The sequence below is a fragment of the Eublepharis macularius genome, chromosome 2 (assembly GCF_028583425.1).
Source record: "Eublepharis macularius isolate TG4126 chromosome 2, MPM_Emac_v1.0, whole genome shotgun sequence".
In the NCBI taxonomy this organism is placed as follows: domain Eukaryota; kingdom Metazoa; phylum Chordata; class Lepidosauria; order Squamata; family Eublepharidae; genus Eublepharis; species Eublepharis macularius.
In genome coordinates this window covers 4717357-4733056 of record NC_072791.1, presented here as the reverse complement: position 1 = coordinate 4733056, position 15700 = coordinate 4717357, and the positions used below count along the sequence as shown (strand labels likewise).

The 15700-nt window shown below is 48.0% G+C and overlaps 1 protein-coding gene across 1 annotated transcript in view; it reads right to left on the bottom strand.

The window, feature by feature from the left end:
• Positions 1 to 9088: 9088 nt before the first annotated feature.
• The window catches only part of MIS18BP1 (MIS18 binding protein 1), a 28362-nt gene continuing 21750 nt past the window's right edge, over positions 9089 to 15700 (bottom strand). The window contains exons 11-17 of the mRNA XM_054971714.1: positions 13677 to 14541; positions 13223 to 13389; positions 12571 to 12716; positions 11638 to 11783; positions 10741 to 10825; positions 10416 to 10476; positions 9089 to 9546 (exon numbers count right to left, since the gene is read on the bottom strand). Coding sequence (XP_054827689.1) covers positions 9446 to 9546; positions 10416 to 10476; positions 10741 to 10825; positions 11638 to 11783; positions 12571 to 12716; positions 13223 to 13389; positions 13677 to 14541 — 1571 coding nt within the window. The 3' untranslated portion in view covers positions 9089 to 9445. The remainder of the gene's footprint in view (positions 9547 to 10415; positions 10477 to 10740; positions 10826 to 11637; positions 11784 to 12570; positions 12717 to 13222; positions 13390 to 13676; positions 14542 to 15700) is intronic.

Here is a 15700-nt window from a genome sequence, read left to right as displayed (position 1 = left end):
CACCAGCCATGTGACCATTTTCAAGAGGTTCCGGAACTCCGTTCCACTGCGTTCCAGCTGAAAAAAAGCCCTGGTTGCTTCCATTAAAACAACCCTTGTATTTGACAATGTCTTAACATTGCAAGCTTATTAACCTCCCAAATTCCTAAAGTGGTCCTCTGCTTCTGGCAGAACAGGCTGTTGAAATCCAGTCATCCAGGTAGAGGAATAGGTTACACCCCTGGAGACAAAGATGGGCCAATTCTACTGCCATGCATTTGGTAAAAACGGACCAAGGAGTGGCTCATCCAAATGGGAACTGCAGAGACTGCCTATATTCCGGATGAATGGAAATGTGGAAAATAAACATCATTTAGATTAACAGCAAACCAATAATTTATTTGGAATAAGAGTAAAAAACTTAGGAGTCACCATGCAAATCTTTACACATTTGTTGTTGGTGGAGAGTACCCTAAAGTCATAGCTGACTTCTGGTGACCTGTGGTAAGGTTTTAATGGCAAAAGACTCACAGAGGTGGTTTGCCATTGCCTGCCTCTTCAATCCTGGTCTTTGCTGGAGGTCCCCCATCCAATCACTAATCAAGGCCGACCCTGTTTAGCTTCTGAGATCTGATGAGATCAGGCTCACCTGGGCTATCCAGGTCAAGGCACACCTTTGTTTGGGTCCCATATTCCTAAAACGGGCCTTTTGCAGCCTCCCCCCCTTTCTTGTCAATTAGGAAGTGGCAGGAGTAAAGCCCTGCACGGGTATCCCCAACACGGGTACTGCTCTGTGGCTTTTAACGAGCACCTCGTATCTCATTTCTCAACAAACGAGGGATTTGGAGAGGAAGTGGCTGTCTTGGCTGTTCGCTTGATGTTTCACATTCTCTTGATCGTCTCCAGTATGGGGGCAAATGCGAGAGCCAAGGCTGGTTGTGAACATAATCCCTTCAAAGAGATTCAAGAAGCCCCACAGCACTGGAAGGGCCACCAGACCGAGTGAAGATGAATGAAGAATACTAAGAACCGGGTAGGAAAACCTTGGTTTCGTACAGAGGACAGCTGTCCATAATATTCGCTTTATATTCCGCCCTTCAGGACAACTTTACACCCACTCAGAGCAGTTTACAAAGTATGTTATCATCATCCTCACAACAATCACCCTGTGAGGTGGGTGGGGCTGAGAAAGCTCTAAGAGAGCTATGACTGATCCAAGGTCATCCAGTTGTCTTCAAGCGGAGGAGTGGGGAATCAAACCTGGTTCTCCGGATTAGAGTCCTGCCGCTCTTAACCACTACACCAAACTGGCTCTCAAGGGAACGAGTCCTCTGGAGTATTTGTTCTGCATACAGATGGCGATCCTCATTGGAAAACTGCTCGTTTCGGATTCCCTTCTTCTCAGCCTGCTGTGTATTATCACTGATTGGAAGGAGAAAGCCTAGCTGTGAGCACATTAAGTTGGAGACTGTGACTTCGGACGTTATGTATATAAAGGAGGCTGAGAAGAAGGGAATCCGAAACGAGCAGTTTTAGCTGGCGGGCTCGTTGCCAACAACCAGGAGAACCGGGGAGGGACCCGGATGGTGTACTCCGGAATTTGCCATCTAGATTTTCTACTATGAAATTTGCAGCTATCTGGAATTTATACTTCTTTGGACTCAAATAGTGATTTGTTTCCTTTCTAGCCATTGGCATAGGAAAGGATTTAACTGTGCAACAGAATTGGCTTCTGTCTATTACAGCACTTTGGAAATGTATAATATATGACTGTATTTATGGAATGAGTTATTGTAATATTGTAACACTGTATGAAATTGTGTATATCTTTGCATTTGGATCATGATAGTGTAATTAAATTTTGATATATATAGTATACAGTTGAGGGGTTCCTGGGAGTTTTCCCTTTGTATCTTGGTGTTTTGGAATCCATCCCATTTAGTATTGTAGATCCTCATTGGAAGCAATGGGCAAGGGATCTCCTTCAAGTCCAGGGACTGTTCTCACGGGAGGATGGACCTTACATCCGACTGAAGGGAGAACTCTGAAGTAGGAGAAGGCTGGTGCTGGCAGAGCAGTTGTCTGAATGGGAACAAGTGCAGGCATCACATATACGGGACTAGATGGGGGTGAGATGAGGAGGATCTCAGTGATGGGACTGAGACCAGTCGTGATAGTAGCCTGCTTAGAGCCACAGGAACGCGCAGTTACTATGATTCGTAGTAACACCAAATCCCCCAGCACTCAAGCTGGATTCTTCTGGGGCTCCTAAGGACAATTCTGGGGGGGGACTTACCCTGGAAGGAGGGGAGTCTTTGATCTCTGCAGTGTGTGAACCAGGGCCAGTTTTCGCCGGGAGATACTTTTGGGGTTTAATGTTTCCACACTGGGCATGCTACACATGATGGGCACAGGCACAGTAAACCCAGGCAGTGGGGTCTGCCCGGTCCATTTTCACCCCACTGCTAGTGCCTTTCTTGAAGAGTCATTACAATAGTAAAAACCTGTGTGTGAAATTATAGTGATTCCGGTTGGAGGAGAACAAAGACTGCTGTACCCAGAGGAAAAAGTGGAAGGAGTGGAGAGAGCTGAGAAAAAGAATGCCTCTCCTTCCACAGTGCATGATGATTTCAGCAGGAAACATAATAACGTAACATTCGATTTATATACTGCCCTTTAGGACAACTTAAAGCCCACTCAGAGCGGTTTACAAAGTGTGTTGTTATTATCCTCACAACAATCACCCTGTGAGGTGGGTGGGGCTGAGAGAGCTCTGAGAGAGCTGTGACTGACCCAAGGTCACCCGGCTGGCTTCAAGCAGAGTAGTGGGGAATCAACCCTGGCTTTCCAGATTGGAGTCCTCCTTGTGCTATTGAAAGCTCTGCAATACCCAAAGAAGGGTAGGAAAAAGGGAGTGCAGAATTGAAGGTGGTAGTGCTGCAGCAGACCGATGGGAAGGGCCTTCTAGTTTAGAACCGTGCTGTGGTTCAGTCACGTCAGCGTTGCACCATACTTCACATTAGGCATCATCCCTCAGAGTTTGGAAAAGCCACTCTTTCTGGGGGGGCTGGGAAAGGATGGGTGCACAGGAGATTGGCTGCCACCTTGTGGGATGCTGCTCATAGTTTTTTGGCAATTTAAATACTTTGCCCTTTCTTCCCTTGCTCTTCAGCCCAATGAAGAAGGGCAACAAGCATTTCGTTGGTCATTTTCAAATGATTGTTTGCTGAGCCAGCCCTCCTGCTCAAGTGACGCTGGACTGCTTATATGTTGTACCTAAAAACTCGCAGTGGGCTAGGCCCATCCTTTGCTCCAGCTGTTCACCATCTGCTTGAAATGGCAGCTGAAATCTGGTCCTTCCTGACCTGTCCTCTTGGACCCATTCTTCCCCCCTGTGAAGGGAGCGTATTTGCTACTTTTCCTATAAAAAGTGATGGCTTTCTGGCAAACAACTAGACAATATTTCAACTTGTACAGAGACCCAAGTCCGTCTTTCCAGCCCCAGTTAAGACTCCAAAACCTGCGGAGAGAATCCAGGGTGAGTTACTTCGTTGCTTGCTGTACTATCAAGACTACGAATTTAGTAAGACAAATACTCTGGGGGGAGCAGTAGCCCAGTTTCCATCCTGCCTGCTCCAGAGCTTGCTCCCCTTTCCGTGTTTTGGAAATCTTTTCTGGACCTCAGCCAGATCCAGAAAAGCCTGAATTATTGTTTTGTTGTTGGTTTTGTGGTGTTATATGGTGGTTCTTAGTCTGCCTTTCTCACTGAGATCCAAGGCGGATTACGCAGTGCACGTGAAAGCACAATATAATTAACAGCGAGGACGTTCACTGAGCAAAGTACAATAAATGAACAACGGCTACGACATTCAGTGGAAGAGATACAGTAAGGTATGGTCATAGATCCAGAGGAGTTAGCCGTGTTAGTCTGTAGTAGCAAAATCAAAAAGAGTCCAGTAGCACCTTTAAGACTAACCAATTTTATTGTAGCATAAGCTTTCGAGAATCAAGTTCTCTTCATCAGATGCCTGATTCGAACTGGTCAAATACAGAAGAGGAGGGGAGGGGTGTGGGCTTTGTTTGTCAATTATCTCAGCCTGAGTACGTGTGGGCTTTTGGGGACCACAATTCTCTTTGTCAGATGCAGCTGGCAGGGAGAGCTGTGGTTATCGAGGGCTTATACTACATAGGAATTGGATACTTTCACTGCGGCAAACGAACACGGCAAACTGACTCCACACCAAAAGGAGATGTTTACATTTACAAGCAAAGGAATGTTTTGATTGCCTTCACACTAATTGCATCCTGTCCTCTTGTGATATATGTCCCCTTCTTTCCCCTCCCCTCCTCTTCTGTATTTGACCAGTTCGGATCAGGCATCTGATGAAGAGAACTTGATTCTCGAAAGCTTATGCTACAATAAAATTGGTTAGTCTTAAAGGTGCTACTGGACTCTTCTTGAGTAAGGTATGGTAGCAGCAACTTTGAAAAACAAGCATAAAGCTGAGCCCAGAGATGATCTTTTTCTGGAACAAAGCATAGCTAATTTACATGACATGTTCAGCAGCGTGGAAACTCCCTAGTAGGCGCATGTCTACATCAGCATTTTGGCTAAGAGAAGAAAGTCAGAGCAGTAAGAAGCTAAAACAAAACAGTGGTTTACGACATGCTAAAGAGGCTAAGAGGAAATCGTACTCTTGTTTTCTCTGTGCTGTTCCCATAGGCTAGGGCCGCATAATATGACCAGGATTAGCCAAACAAACCGTCACTGTAGCCCCTGCCTATAGGGGCCACCAACCAGAGTATTATTACTGGGGGCGAGGGGTAGTTATGTTCCATCTTTCTGTACCGTAACAGAGTTTAGGACATTTTGAACATTTATCATGATAAAATCCTGTATCTGTCTGCCCATGATGCGCATAGCTTGTCGTAACATCAAGCTAGCGGTCTCAAAACTGGCTTCCATCTTCAGGATGCTTGTGGGAGTTGCAATGCCCAAAGTGTATAGAATCAGAACATCCTGGCCTGGGTTATTGTGACACCCTCAACCCCACCCATTTCCTCTGCATGTGGCAGGCGTAACTGATCAGAAAATGCAGCCAGGTGTTTCAGAACTGGCCACCAACCTTAGGCCGATGGGGAGAGATGCAGGGCACAAAACAAGAGATTGGGACACCCCAGTCTAGGGCTATCGTCAGACCGGCCCCATATTTGCAATGGATGTAAAAGTGCTTTGTGGCAGGCATAACTTACCAGGAAGGGCCAGGTATGCCTCCCTGAAATCCTTGGAAGAAGCATAAAAATGTTCTAGACTTAAAAAAAAAAGACTTTTAGTATAACCAAAGGGCACTCGTGAGTCCTCTTTGCCGGTATGATCCTGATATTTACACCCTCGAACAATGGGGTAGGATTGCACCACAGGGAAGTGGCTACCATGCCATTGCTTGTCTTCCTAAGTGAAAGCAGTCCAGTCACTAATTTAAACAGCACTCTCTTTTGTTGTGATGGCTGCTTGGCACAGACACATTGGGCAGGCTGAGACACCAAGCTGGGTGTCTCAAAAATGGCCACCGACCTAAAGATGATGGTGGGACTTACGGCACCAAAAATGAAGGAAAGGAGAACATCACTACGGCATTTGCAATGGAAGCAAGTGTTTACTTACGAGGAGCCAGGAAAGTGCAGGCAGAAGGCAGGAAGGGTAGAAAGCAGCCCCTCTGTTTAAAACCAAAGGAGGTTTAGCCACTTCCTGACCTATTGGAGCCCGTGTGGTGTAGATGTTAGCAAGTCAAACTAGGCTCAAGGTGACCCAGGTTAGAAGCTCCAATCTGCCACAGAAGCTTCGGCCAGTCACAAGCTTAACCTAACCTACCTCACAGGGTTGTTGTTAACACAAAATTGAGGACTGGAGAGCATAGTGAGCTGCTTTGGCTCCACTTTGGGGAGAATGTCAGCAGAGACAGGGAGGGCAGAAAACACCCCTTTCTAAAAGGGGCTTAACAAGTTCCTTGACACACCAGAGCGTTGTGTATTGCAGGGGCTAGAGCAGGATGGAGAAGGCCTAGGCTCGAAGTCTCGCTGCCGTGAAAGACTGTGGAGTGACCTTGGGCCACTCAGCCTAGCCTACCTCACTGGGATAGGACAGAGCGGAACAACGGAGAACAATGCAAGTATGGTTGTTGTGGGTTTTCCGGGCTGTACTGCCGTGGTCTTGGCATTGTAGTTCCTGACGTTTCGCCAGCAGCTGTGGCTGGCATCTTCAGAGGTGTAGCACCAAAAGACAGAGATCTCTCAGTGTCACAGTGTGGAAAAGATGTTGGCAGGTCATTTGTATCTACTCAGGGGGGGTGGGGTTGAGCTGAGTCATCCTGTAAGAGTTTCCCAGGGTGTGGAATGCTAATGGCGGGAGGCTTCACTGTATCCTGAGGAGGTTCTTTTGCATATGGATTGGTGCTTGATGTGCTAATCTTCTCTGCAGGGCTATTGTCGGGTATAGAGTGTTTTGTTAGCCTGATGTTTTTCAGAACTGGAAACCATGCTCTGTTCGATGTATTCCACCATCATGCTCTGTTCATTCTTAAGGTTTCTTCTTTCCTGTTGAAGTTTTGCTTATGCTTGTGAATTTCAATGGCTTCCCTGTGCAGTCTGACAAATGCCAAGACCACGGCAGTACAGCCCGGAAAACCCACAACAACCATCGTTCTCCGGCCGTGAAAGCCTTCGACAATACAACAATGCAAGTAGCTTTGTGTCCCCCCAAAGCCCTGTGTGGTTTGGGGCCAGCGCAGGAACCCCTTCCCCCTTATTTATTTTTATAGTCTGCCTTTCTCACGGATACTCAAGGTGGATTTCACAGAGTAAATCAACGGCTGGGACTTTCAATAAACAATACAATAGGGTGCGGATAGCAGGAATTTGGAAAAGACGCATAACTCTGAAGACAGCTGAAACCAAATGTATCCGATTTGACATATTAAACGTCGTGGAAACTCTGCTGTAAGAGCAACAGAAAATACACAGTAGTTGAGTCTGCAGTCCCTATCCCTTTCCACTGCATCTCTCGAAGCCATTTCCTCACAGCTTAGGCTTATTACCTATTTTTAAAAGTGTTCTTAAGTGATTCTGTTTTGCAGTTTGCAGAAAGGTAGGAGTGGCAGGCCATTCCATAAGATGGGGACTACCCCAGAGAAAGTACACATAAGGGCAGATGTAGGAAAGAGCAAGAGTCCAGTAGCACCTGCAAGATCAACAAAATTTGTGGTAGGGTAGGAGCATTTGTGCGTCATAGCCTGCTTCTTCAGATGCAGCTAGAACGTAAGTCCATTTGTCCTTGTATCTTGGAGAGTGGAAGGATTGCAGAAGCTGAATGATAATAGCCGTTGAATGACAATGGCAGGCGTGATTGAATAGGGTGGGTATGCAGAGGGGTGGTGGGTGTGGAGAACTCAGCATTGGTCATGAGCCAGGGAGCCTAGATCTTGATTCAGTCCAGGGGGATGCATTGTTTTGAGCGGGGCAGTAGTTTTTGCCAATCTGTAGGATGGCACCTGCAGAAGGCCCTGCTCTGATAAGTGAAGCTGCCATGGTGGGATACAGGAAGGCAACACCGTAGATGAGGGACAAAGGCCAGGAAAGGCTTTGTGTGTGATAGCGAAAACCTTGACTTGACCTCAGTAACTGATGAGTAGCCAATGGAGTGACTAGAAAATGGGTGTAATACACATGTTCCACATAGCTGCTGATTATAATCGAGTGTGGCATTCTGCACCTATTGGAGTCTCCAAGTTGACCAATAGTAAAGAGTCTAGTAGCACCTTTAAGACTAATCAGCTTTATTGTAGCATAAGCTTTTGAGAACCATAGTTCTCTTTGTCAGATGTATCTGACGAAGAGAACTGTGGTTCTCAAAAGCTTATGCTACAATAAAGTTGGTTACTCGTAAAGGTGCTACTGGACTCTACTATTTTGCGACTACAGACTAATAAGCCTAAGTCAACTGGATCCAAGTTGACTGCGAGGGGAGACTTATGTAGAGTGCATTACTGTAGTCAAGTCTCCATGGTGTGGATCCTGCAGGCCAGATCAGCTGTGTCAAGGTAGGAGCCATCTTCCAGGCTAGACTGTTGGAAGGCGTGTTTTTTTTTTTTTTGCAGCTGCATTAATTGGCTTCTCTAGCAGCAATGCTGAATCCAGTATGACCCTTAGGCTTTTAAATGAGCCTGCAAAGGTCAACTAAACCGCATCAGAAGTGGGGAAAAAGAATGTCTGCCTTCCCAACCAGCATATGAATGTACCTGTCTACACTGGCCAGGTGGCTACTGGCACCTGAGGCCAGATGGGTGGCAACCTGAGAAAGGACCTACTTGGTCATGGCACCAAAATTTTGGAACTCCGTCCCCAGGGAGATTCTTATTCCCTTTATTGTTGTCTTCTCTGAGTAGCATTTTTAAAAATTGGAATACTGTACATATACTTTATGTTTGCCCCTATTTGGAAAGGCAGTAGAGAAATGCTTGAAAAGAAATTAAAATAATAGTGTTATAAATCTGATGTTGTTCACAGTTCACAGAAAAAGCTCCAGCTCTTTTGGCAAGAGGCAGAACTGCCCATTTGGTATTCAGAGTACCATTAAATACTGCAAGTGCAGGGAGCTGAGGTGTGGGCTCCAGTTCAGGTCGAGTAAGGCAAGGATGTGCTTTGCCTGAGGGCTATCTTCTCTCTCTTGTGGTCGGAGAAGGAGCACTAACACACTTGCCTTCGCAGCAGGAGAGGCGGTCCTTGAGTAGGAAGGGCCAAGACTAGCGCCTTCTCTTGGACTCAGGCGCCACTGGGCTGCCAGCGGGGCACTTTCGGGGCAAGGGTAGGATGCCAACAGGAAAGCAGTGCAATGATGAGAGGGTGGGGGTGGTTCTCAGGGTCTTGTGAGGGACCGCAGAAGCAGCGTGGCCAAGCTCTCTAGCATGACAACTTCCCTCGCACTTCGTGCCTAAAACACCCAACTTTGCGTTTCTTTATTTTACCTCCCAAACACCAGCATCTGCAATTCCATCCAGCACCTGCCAATCCAACTTTAATATAAAAATACAAAAAGAAATCCTTTGATATTACAAACTGCTCAGGGAGGTTTATTGTACAGTAGTTCTTTAAAACCTTATTTTGCTTAAAAACAATTAGCCTGTCCCAGTGGATGCTTCTCTGGCCCTCCCCCACCCTGAGGGGGAATGAGTACAAGGTCAAAAGGGATAAGAAGAAAGGGAGGGCAGGACACACAGAAACACACACGACAGTCTTTTGGACTCCTTCACAGCAAAAATGTGAACAGGGCTGCAGCTTAAGGCAGCTCCAGAGAGGAACCCACATCTTGGCTTCATAATTCATTAAAGACGTAAAAAACCCTAATCTGTCTGAATGTGACTGGGAACTCTCGGAGAAATGGCGCCGGGCACAGAAAGAGGCAGAAGGCCAGCTAGGTAGAAAAATACAAGTCGTCGTCGTCTTCCTCTTCATCAGACTGGGCGCCTCCCTCGCCTGGAAAAAGATGCCGTGTGTTCACCTGGGGTGGGGCCCCTGCAACAGGAGGAGAGCGGCTCGTTTACTGGGAAGCACCCCTTCCGTCTTCAGGTGATCCACTGGTAGCCAGCCGGCGGGGAGAAACACTAGAATTTAACACCGGCACTCGATCCAAGTGAAGACGCTTTCACAGGGACCGCAAGAAGGGAGGAATCTCTCCAGTGCTTTCGTGGGCAGTGTTTGCATAAAGGCGGTGGTGGGGGAGGGGGAATACAACCCTGGGTTTTAGCTACTGAAAATTGTTAGAAAATTGTATTTTAAGCAGGTGGATTCCCTAAAGATGTGCCATTTGACGGCTGCAGGGCAGTGGCCAGTCACGGCTCTCCGGCGGGGGGCGGGGGGCGGCATGTCTACCTTTTCAACCAGGGTTCTGCTTGGTACATCAAGTTTAAGGGATGTTCACGACAAAAGTTTTCTAACTTGGGGCATGTTACCTTGCTTGTAACCTTTTGAGGTGATTTCAGTGACAGACTTGTCTTCTGTTTGATCTATAAGGGCCCAGGAGATTAAGGCCCTGAATTTGGTGACTCTCCCTGCCATGACCCATGCAGTAACAGACATCTTGGGTATCACACAACTCTAGAAGGAGAGCGCCATCCCACCCAAGGCAGCTTCCTTTTGACAGCCAAGAATGTACTCGGGGAGTGCACATGATCTTCAAGTCTTGGGCATTATGCGACCCTGTCCTGCCAGGGCCTCTTGGACATGCTCCCAGCTGGATGAGACTTCTCAGAGGCTCAGTTTGTCCCCCCCCCCCCCCGGCAAACCCTTCCCACCAACACAAGCCTGGCCTGGGTAGCACTGGGAAAAACAGTGACAACTGATCTTCCTAGAGGCCTGATGTGAAAGCAGAAAGCAGAGTTTACCTTCATTGTAGGTAAGGATGTTCGTTCTTCGAGAGGTTGGAGTACTAAAGCAAGCCCTAGGCTGAAGGGGGAAAAAAAAATTAATCTCCCACCCTGCTTATAGGAGGACCCAGAAGGAAGATTACCAGAGAAAATTTACATGACCCTAAAGCCAACCTCAGGGCAAAGTACTTTACTCCCAGCAAGACCCAACGAACAGGCCCTTGCCAATGATGATCAAGACGGGCACTGGAGAGCTGCCTGATGCCAGGGCTGATTAGCAAAGCCGAAAGGCCAAGGAAACGTGCCAGCCAGAGTAGTTAATACACAAAGGGGGAAGCATTACCGACTTCCTTTTCACATTTTTCCACTTCTGCTCCTTGCCTTTGAGGTTTTTTTGCAGACGGTAGACATGCTTGTCATGGTCTTTCCTGTGAATACAAAACATGTCCCTTTCCTTGGTTGGGGAAGATGGTGCTTGCCTAATCAATGCAGGGGAAGATTCCTGGCCTCTTCCTGAGAAATACAAACCCCCCAACTGGCCAAAGGAGGAAGGCAGCTTGGTCCTCCACTTGTTGCGGCAGCCATTGTGGCCACTACAGCTGCTCGTTTGTGCCGCTGGCAGCGGCTCAAGGGGCCTGGGAAGGGTCACGGAACCACTGGTGCCCTTGGCTTCCCCAGGCCCAGGAGGGGGTGGGCCCTTTTTCCTTGAAAGTATTTAAGGAGAGGCTGGATGGCCCCCTGACAGCTATGACGACTCAATATGAATGTAACACAGATCAGGAGAGGGAGGGCATGGAAAGATAAGCTGGTGCTCGGCTCTCGGGGCCCTTTCTTACACGCCCAGGGTAATGCTGATCGTCACTTTGGGGTCAGGAAGGGATTTTCCTTCAGGTCAGATTGGCCGGGGATCCTGGAGGCTTTCCCCTTCCTTTGGGCATTGAGCAGGCGGTCACCGGGGGGGGGGGGGGGTAGTTGTGAATTTCCTGCCTTGAGCAGGTGGGATGGACTAGATGATCCTTGGTATTCCTTCCAGCCCTTTCTACTCCCTCCCCCAGCCTTACTGCTTCACCGTCTGCATCTTCCTCTCTGCCCCAAAGCAATAAGCTGACACTGTCCTATCAGCATCAGGCCTTGAGTCCTTGAGTCTAACCGTCCTACCCGTGGCATTTCAAGTGGGCTGAACACAGGTCTGAGGTTGGAAAAGGATCCTCACAAAAGAATTGCCCCGGAGAATACCCACCTGTCCAGGGATGCCAGCATGCCAGGGCTGATGTGGTCACACTGTGGGGTCTTCACTGGAGGAAAGATGGCAGACGAGGGGGTGATGGGGTTGCTGTCTTTGAGCTGGAAGATATCTTCCTCTTGGACTGTGTGGAACTGTGGCAACTACAGATCACAGCTGTGTTATTCCAAGCAGGACAAAGTTTTCTTTCTGTCTGCCAGCAGCAGCAGCAGGTTCCACATTTTTTTGTGGTGTTAGTTGGGCAGGGACTAAACTCTCCCTTCTGCCCTCTGGAACGGAAAAGGTGTATGAGCAGGCTGAGGACTTGCAGGCTTGGGTGCGGGGTGGGGGTGGGGAGATTCCAGGTCAACGGCAAACCGGCGGGAGGGAGCAGGGTGGGTGGTGCCAACTGGCACAGGAAGCAAACGGATGGGCAGCTGGGAGAAGGAGAGGTCTGAGAAGAGGATGTCGTGTTGCAGAAAGTGGGAGTGAATAGGGAAAACCGCACAGAGCTGAGGCCAATGGCCTCTATCTAGGAAAACCCCCCAGGGCCCAAGATGGCTGAAGTGCAAGAGCGCCCCTCACAAGAATGACACACACGGTCACTGAGTTGGCAATTACTTTTCAGCTACTCGCGCACAGAAAAACAAGCCAATCCCAGCTCATGAACTCACCCAACCCACAGCAAGCTGCAGCCCTAGAGCAGTGGACAAGATCCCATTGGGTGCCCAGGAGTTCTTAAGGGGAAGGTATAAAAGTAGCGGGGGGGGGGGTGTACACCCCTCTGCATATGTGGTCTTGCTCTGGACACATGGGGGTTTGTTTCCAAAGTCCTACTAAGATTTTGAGCTCATCTGAAGCTCAGCACTGGCTCAGAAAGAACACCCCCCACCCCAAAGTCCATGCAATGGTTTGGTCTATAAAACAGAATAGGACCCATTCAATATTTACTTTTGTCTTTCTGTTCTGAAAGGGCGTTGCAGTGAATATGTCTTTGTGGTTGTCCTTGGGCATCTGTTCCAGAAAGTCCCACATTTGCTGCTTTCTCTTAAGTGTCCCCACTTTTGCATTGATCACTGGCTGTTTCTTCACTTCCTCTGCCAACAAGTAGGACACACGGACACGGCGGTCAGCTGAGAACTCGGGACTTCCTTGTTCATGTTTGCAAGGAGGCTCTCAGCCAAAAGTCACAGGAAACCTAAGGACAAGCCTGGCGTCTCCCGTGAATTCAAAGCCCTGACTTGTTCTTTTTAAAAATAAATTAAGATCTCTCTCCTTGCTGGCTTCACTGGGACTATGAAAACATATCATTTTTGCACATCTTCTTACACATAGTTAAGAGGGTCATAGAATGCACTCTCTCTCTCCAGAAACACAACTTGCCCTAGCTGCTTTATTCCACCATTCCATTTTCCTCCCCCGTTCAGCACAGTTTTCTCCAAGATCACACACCGTTGAAACCGATTCCCCGTACGTTATTCACATGCGTCCCCTCCCCCTCCCCGCCCCAGTCCCTGGAGGAGAAGTAACAAGGAAAAGGCCAACTGAGGCCTCCAGCTTCACAGGCTCACGAGAGCTTTAGGGGCGAAGGCCGGCCCTGTACCTTTTTCTTTTTTCTTCCTCGCCTGGGTGGTCTTCTTAGGGGCCCGCTTTCTGCTTTCCTGCTCAGCCATGTACCTTTCCTGGCACTCTTCTGCAGATCGCGACCCTATGGCATCGGCAACGTGCAGCCAGAAACCGCCCTTGTGTTTGGGGAAGGCAGCCACAGCCCTGCAAGACACAAAAGCTGCGTGAGACTCAAGGCCACTGTGGCACCCTCCTGCCTACGGCATCCAAGTCCCTGGGCAGAGCTCAACAGCAGCTCACGATGCACAGAGGAAACACCTGTGTACTGGGAAGAGATCAGGAGGACACGGTGGGAGGAATGCTCAGAGAGGCACACGGTGGCTTACAAAGGACTTTGCGGCTATTGAGACTCAGGGCTCTTGTTCTGGGGGGTCCACAGTGACTGCATGGGGGGAAAAGCTCGCCCCTCCTCCTCCCCGCAGCCCCCTTGCCTGTGCAGCTTCTGCAGTTCCTCCTCAGTCCAGGCTTCACTGGCATCTGACAGTGAGCCCAAGCCATTCGAGCCCCGCCTCTTTTCGAATGTTCTTTGTACCACAGCTAAGGACTTTGCGCTGCTGGGATCTTGTCCGCCGACTCTTTTGCCACTAGGTTTTAACTTTTCCTCTTTTATTTCAAAATCTCCAGAGCTAGTTTCGCTTTCTGTCTCTGATTCAAAGATGTTTTTCTTTGGGTCTCTCTGGCGCAACCGCCCTCTGTTCCACCTTTGGTGCCCAGGAGAACCGTTAGCCACGCTGGGATGAGAAGGGCTCCCCAGCTTGCCGTTCTGGAGAGATGGCACGGCCCCCGTCTGCCTGCTTTGCAATAATGGGCCGAAAGGTTCTTCTCTCCTCTTCGGCACAGACGACGGCATCTTCGGATCGTCGTGTTGCTTTTTGTCGGAAGCTGACTTTAAGTTGCCCGCCTCTCTCCTGGAAAAGGGCTGCACTTTCCTCTTGATACACGGAAACTCGTCACTCAAGTCACTCTCCTCTGCAGAGGAGCTTGCCTTCCCTTGCTCATTGGGGCTGAGCTGTTTCTGTGATCTCAGCGCATACTTGACATGGGCTGGCTCCCTGCCCAAGCTTGTGCGGCACTCATTCATTTTCCTCCTCTCCTTTGGGATATGCTGCTCGGCAGGCTTTCTTTGGGGCAAGCCACTCTTTTCAGACAGCTTTTTGTAGTTTAGTGGTGTCAAGGGAACTACAGCCCGTTTCTTGCAAACGTCCTCATAGGTAAATTCCTGGTTATTTTCTTCAGAGTCTGAGACAAAATACTGTGGCTTTTTCCTGATGCTCTTGGGTTTTCTACTAGCTCCCCCTAGGAAAAAGAGAGGCACCTCAGCACTTAGCATTTCTTCCATTAGTCTCCCCCCCATATTTAAAATATGTTACTATTCTTAAAGAGTCCAGTAGCACCTTTAAGATTAACCAACTTTACTGTAGCATAAGCTTTTGAGAAACACAGTTCTCTTCGTCAGATGTGTGCGTCTGACGCACGCATCTGATGAAGAAAACTGTGATTCTCGAAAACTTAATGCTACAGTAAAGTCGGTTAGTCTTAAAGGTGCTACTGGTCTCTTTTCAATTTTGCTACTACAAACTAACCCGGCTAACTCCTCTGGATCTATTACTATTCTTAGCAACTGCTGAGCATTTGTGCTTGGCAGATTGAATGCTTTGCCCGTCACGAATCAAAGGGCTGATCTGCTTGCGTTCTATTTTGGGGCTTCCTTTGCCCGTGCTTCCAGCATGGTTGAGACCCCTGACCACGCTTTGTTGTTTTGTGAACACTGGTCTTTAGATTTTTCCTATTTTGAGTAAATACCGACTTGTTATTGAACCTCAAGTACTATCTTTTTTGGTGGCTGATGTTAACTCTGCAGTTACATGATCCATAGCCAAATTTTTAGCTCTTATAGTATATTAGAGACATTCCTCTGTTATGTATAATTATGCTGCTAATTATTATGGGATAATTATGTACTGCTGGTATAACTTCCTTCTGTTTACTACTCTTTGTTACTGATGAATGATTTGTGATTTTATAATATTGTAATATTTGGCTCAAGACCTCAGGTCAAAGGAGCTTATTGTTAATAAAGGAAAAAGAGAGGTTGTCCATCAAAATTTTTGCTTTGAGCTTTAGTAAATTGGAGCGGTGCTATATACACCTTTCCTTTCAGCTGTTTTTCTGTTCGGCAGATAGGCAAGAGACCCACAACGGGGCATTCTTCATAAAGCTAAGCTGAAACTGTAGAAAGGCATTGGTGTCTGACTGGAGTTGGGAGACCTGGCCTGACTTTCAAGGCTTGCAAAGGACAGCCTCCTGTTTCTCAATGGGATGTCTACCACAGAGGGGACACTACAAGAGCTGTACAACTTACCCGAGCCAGATCACAAACATGCAACAGCTGAAAAGCTCTTGAGAATGACTCAAGGGACAGGTTCTAGACTCCCCTCTTCCTCCACTGAGGGTG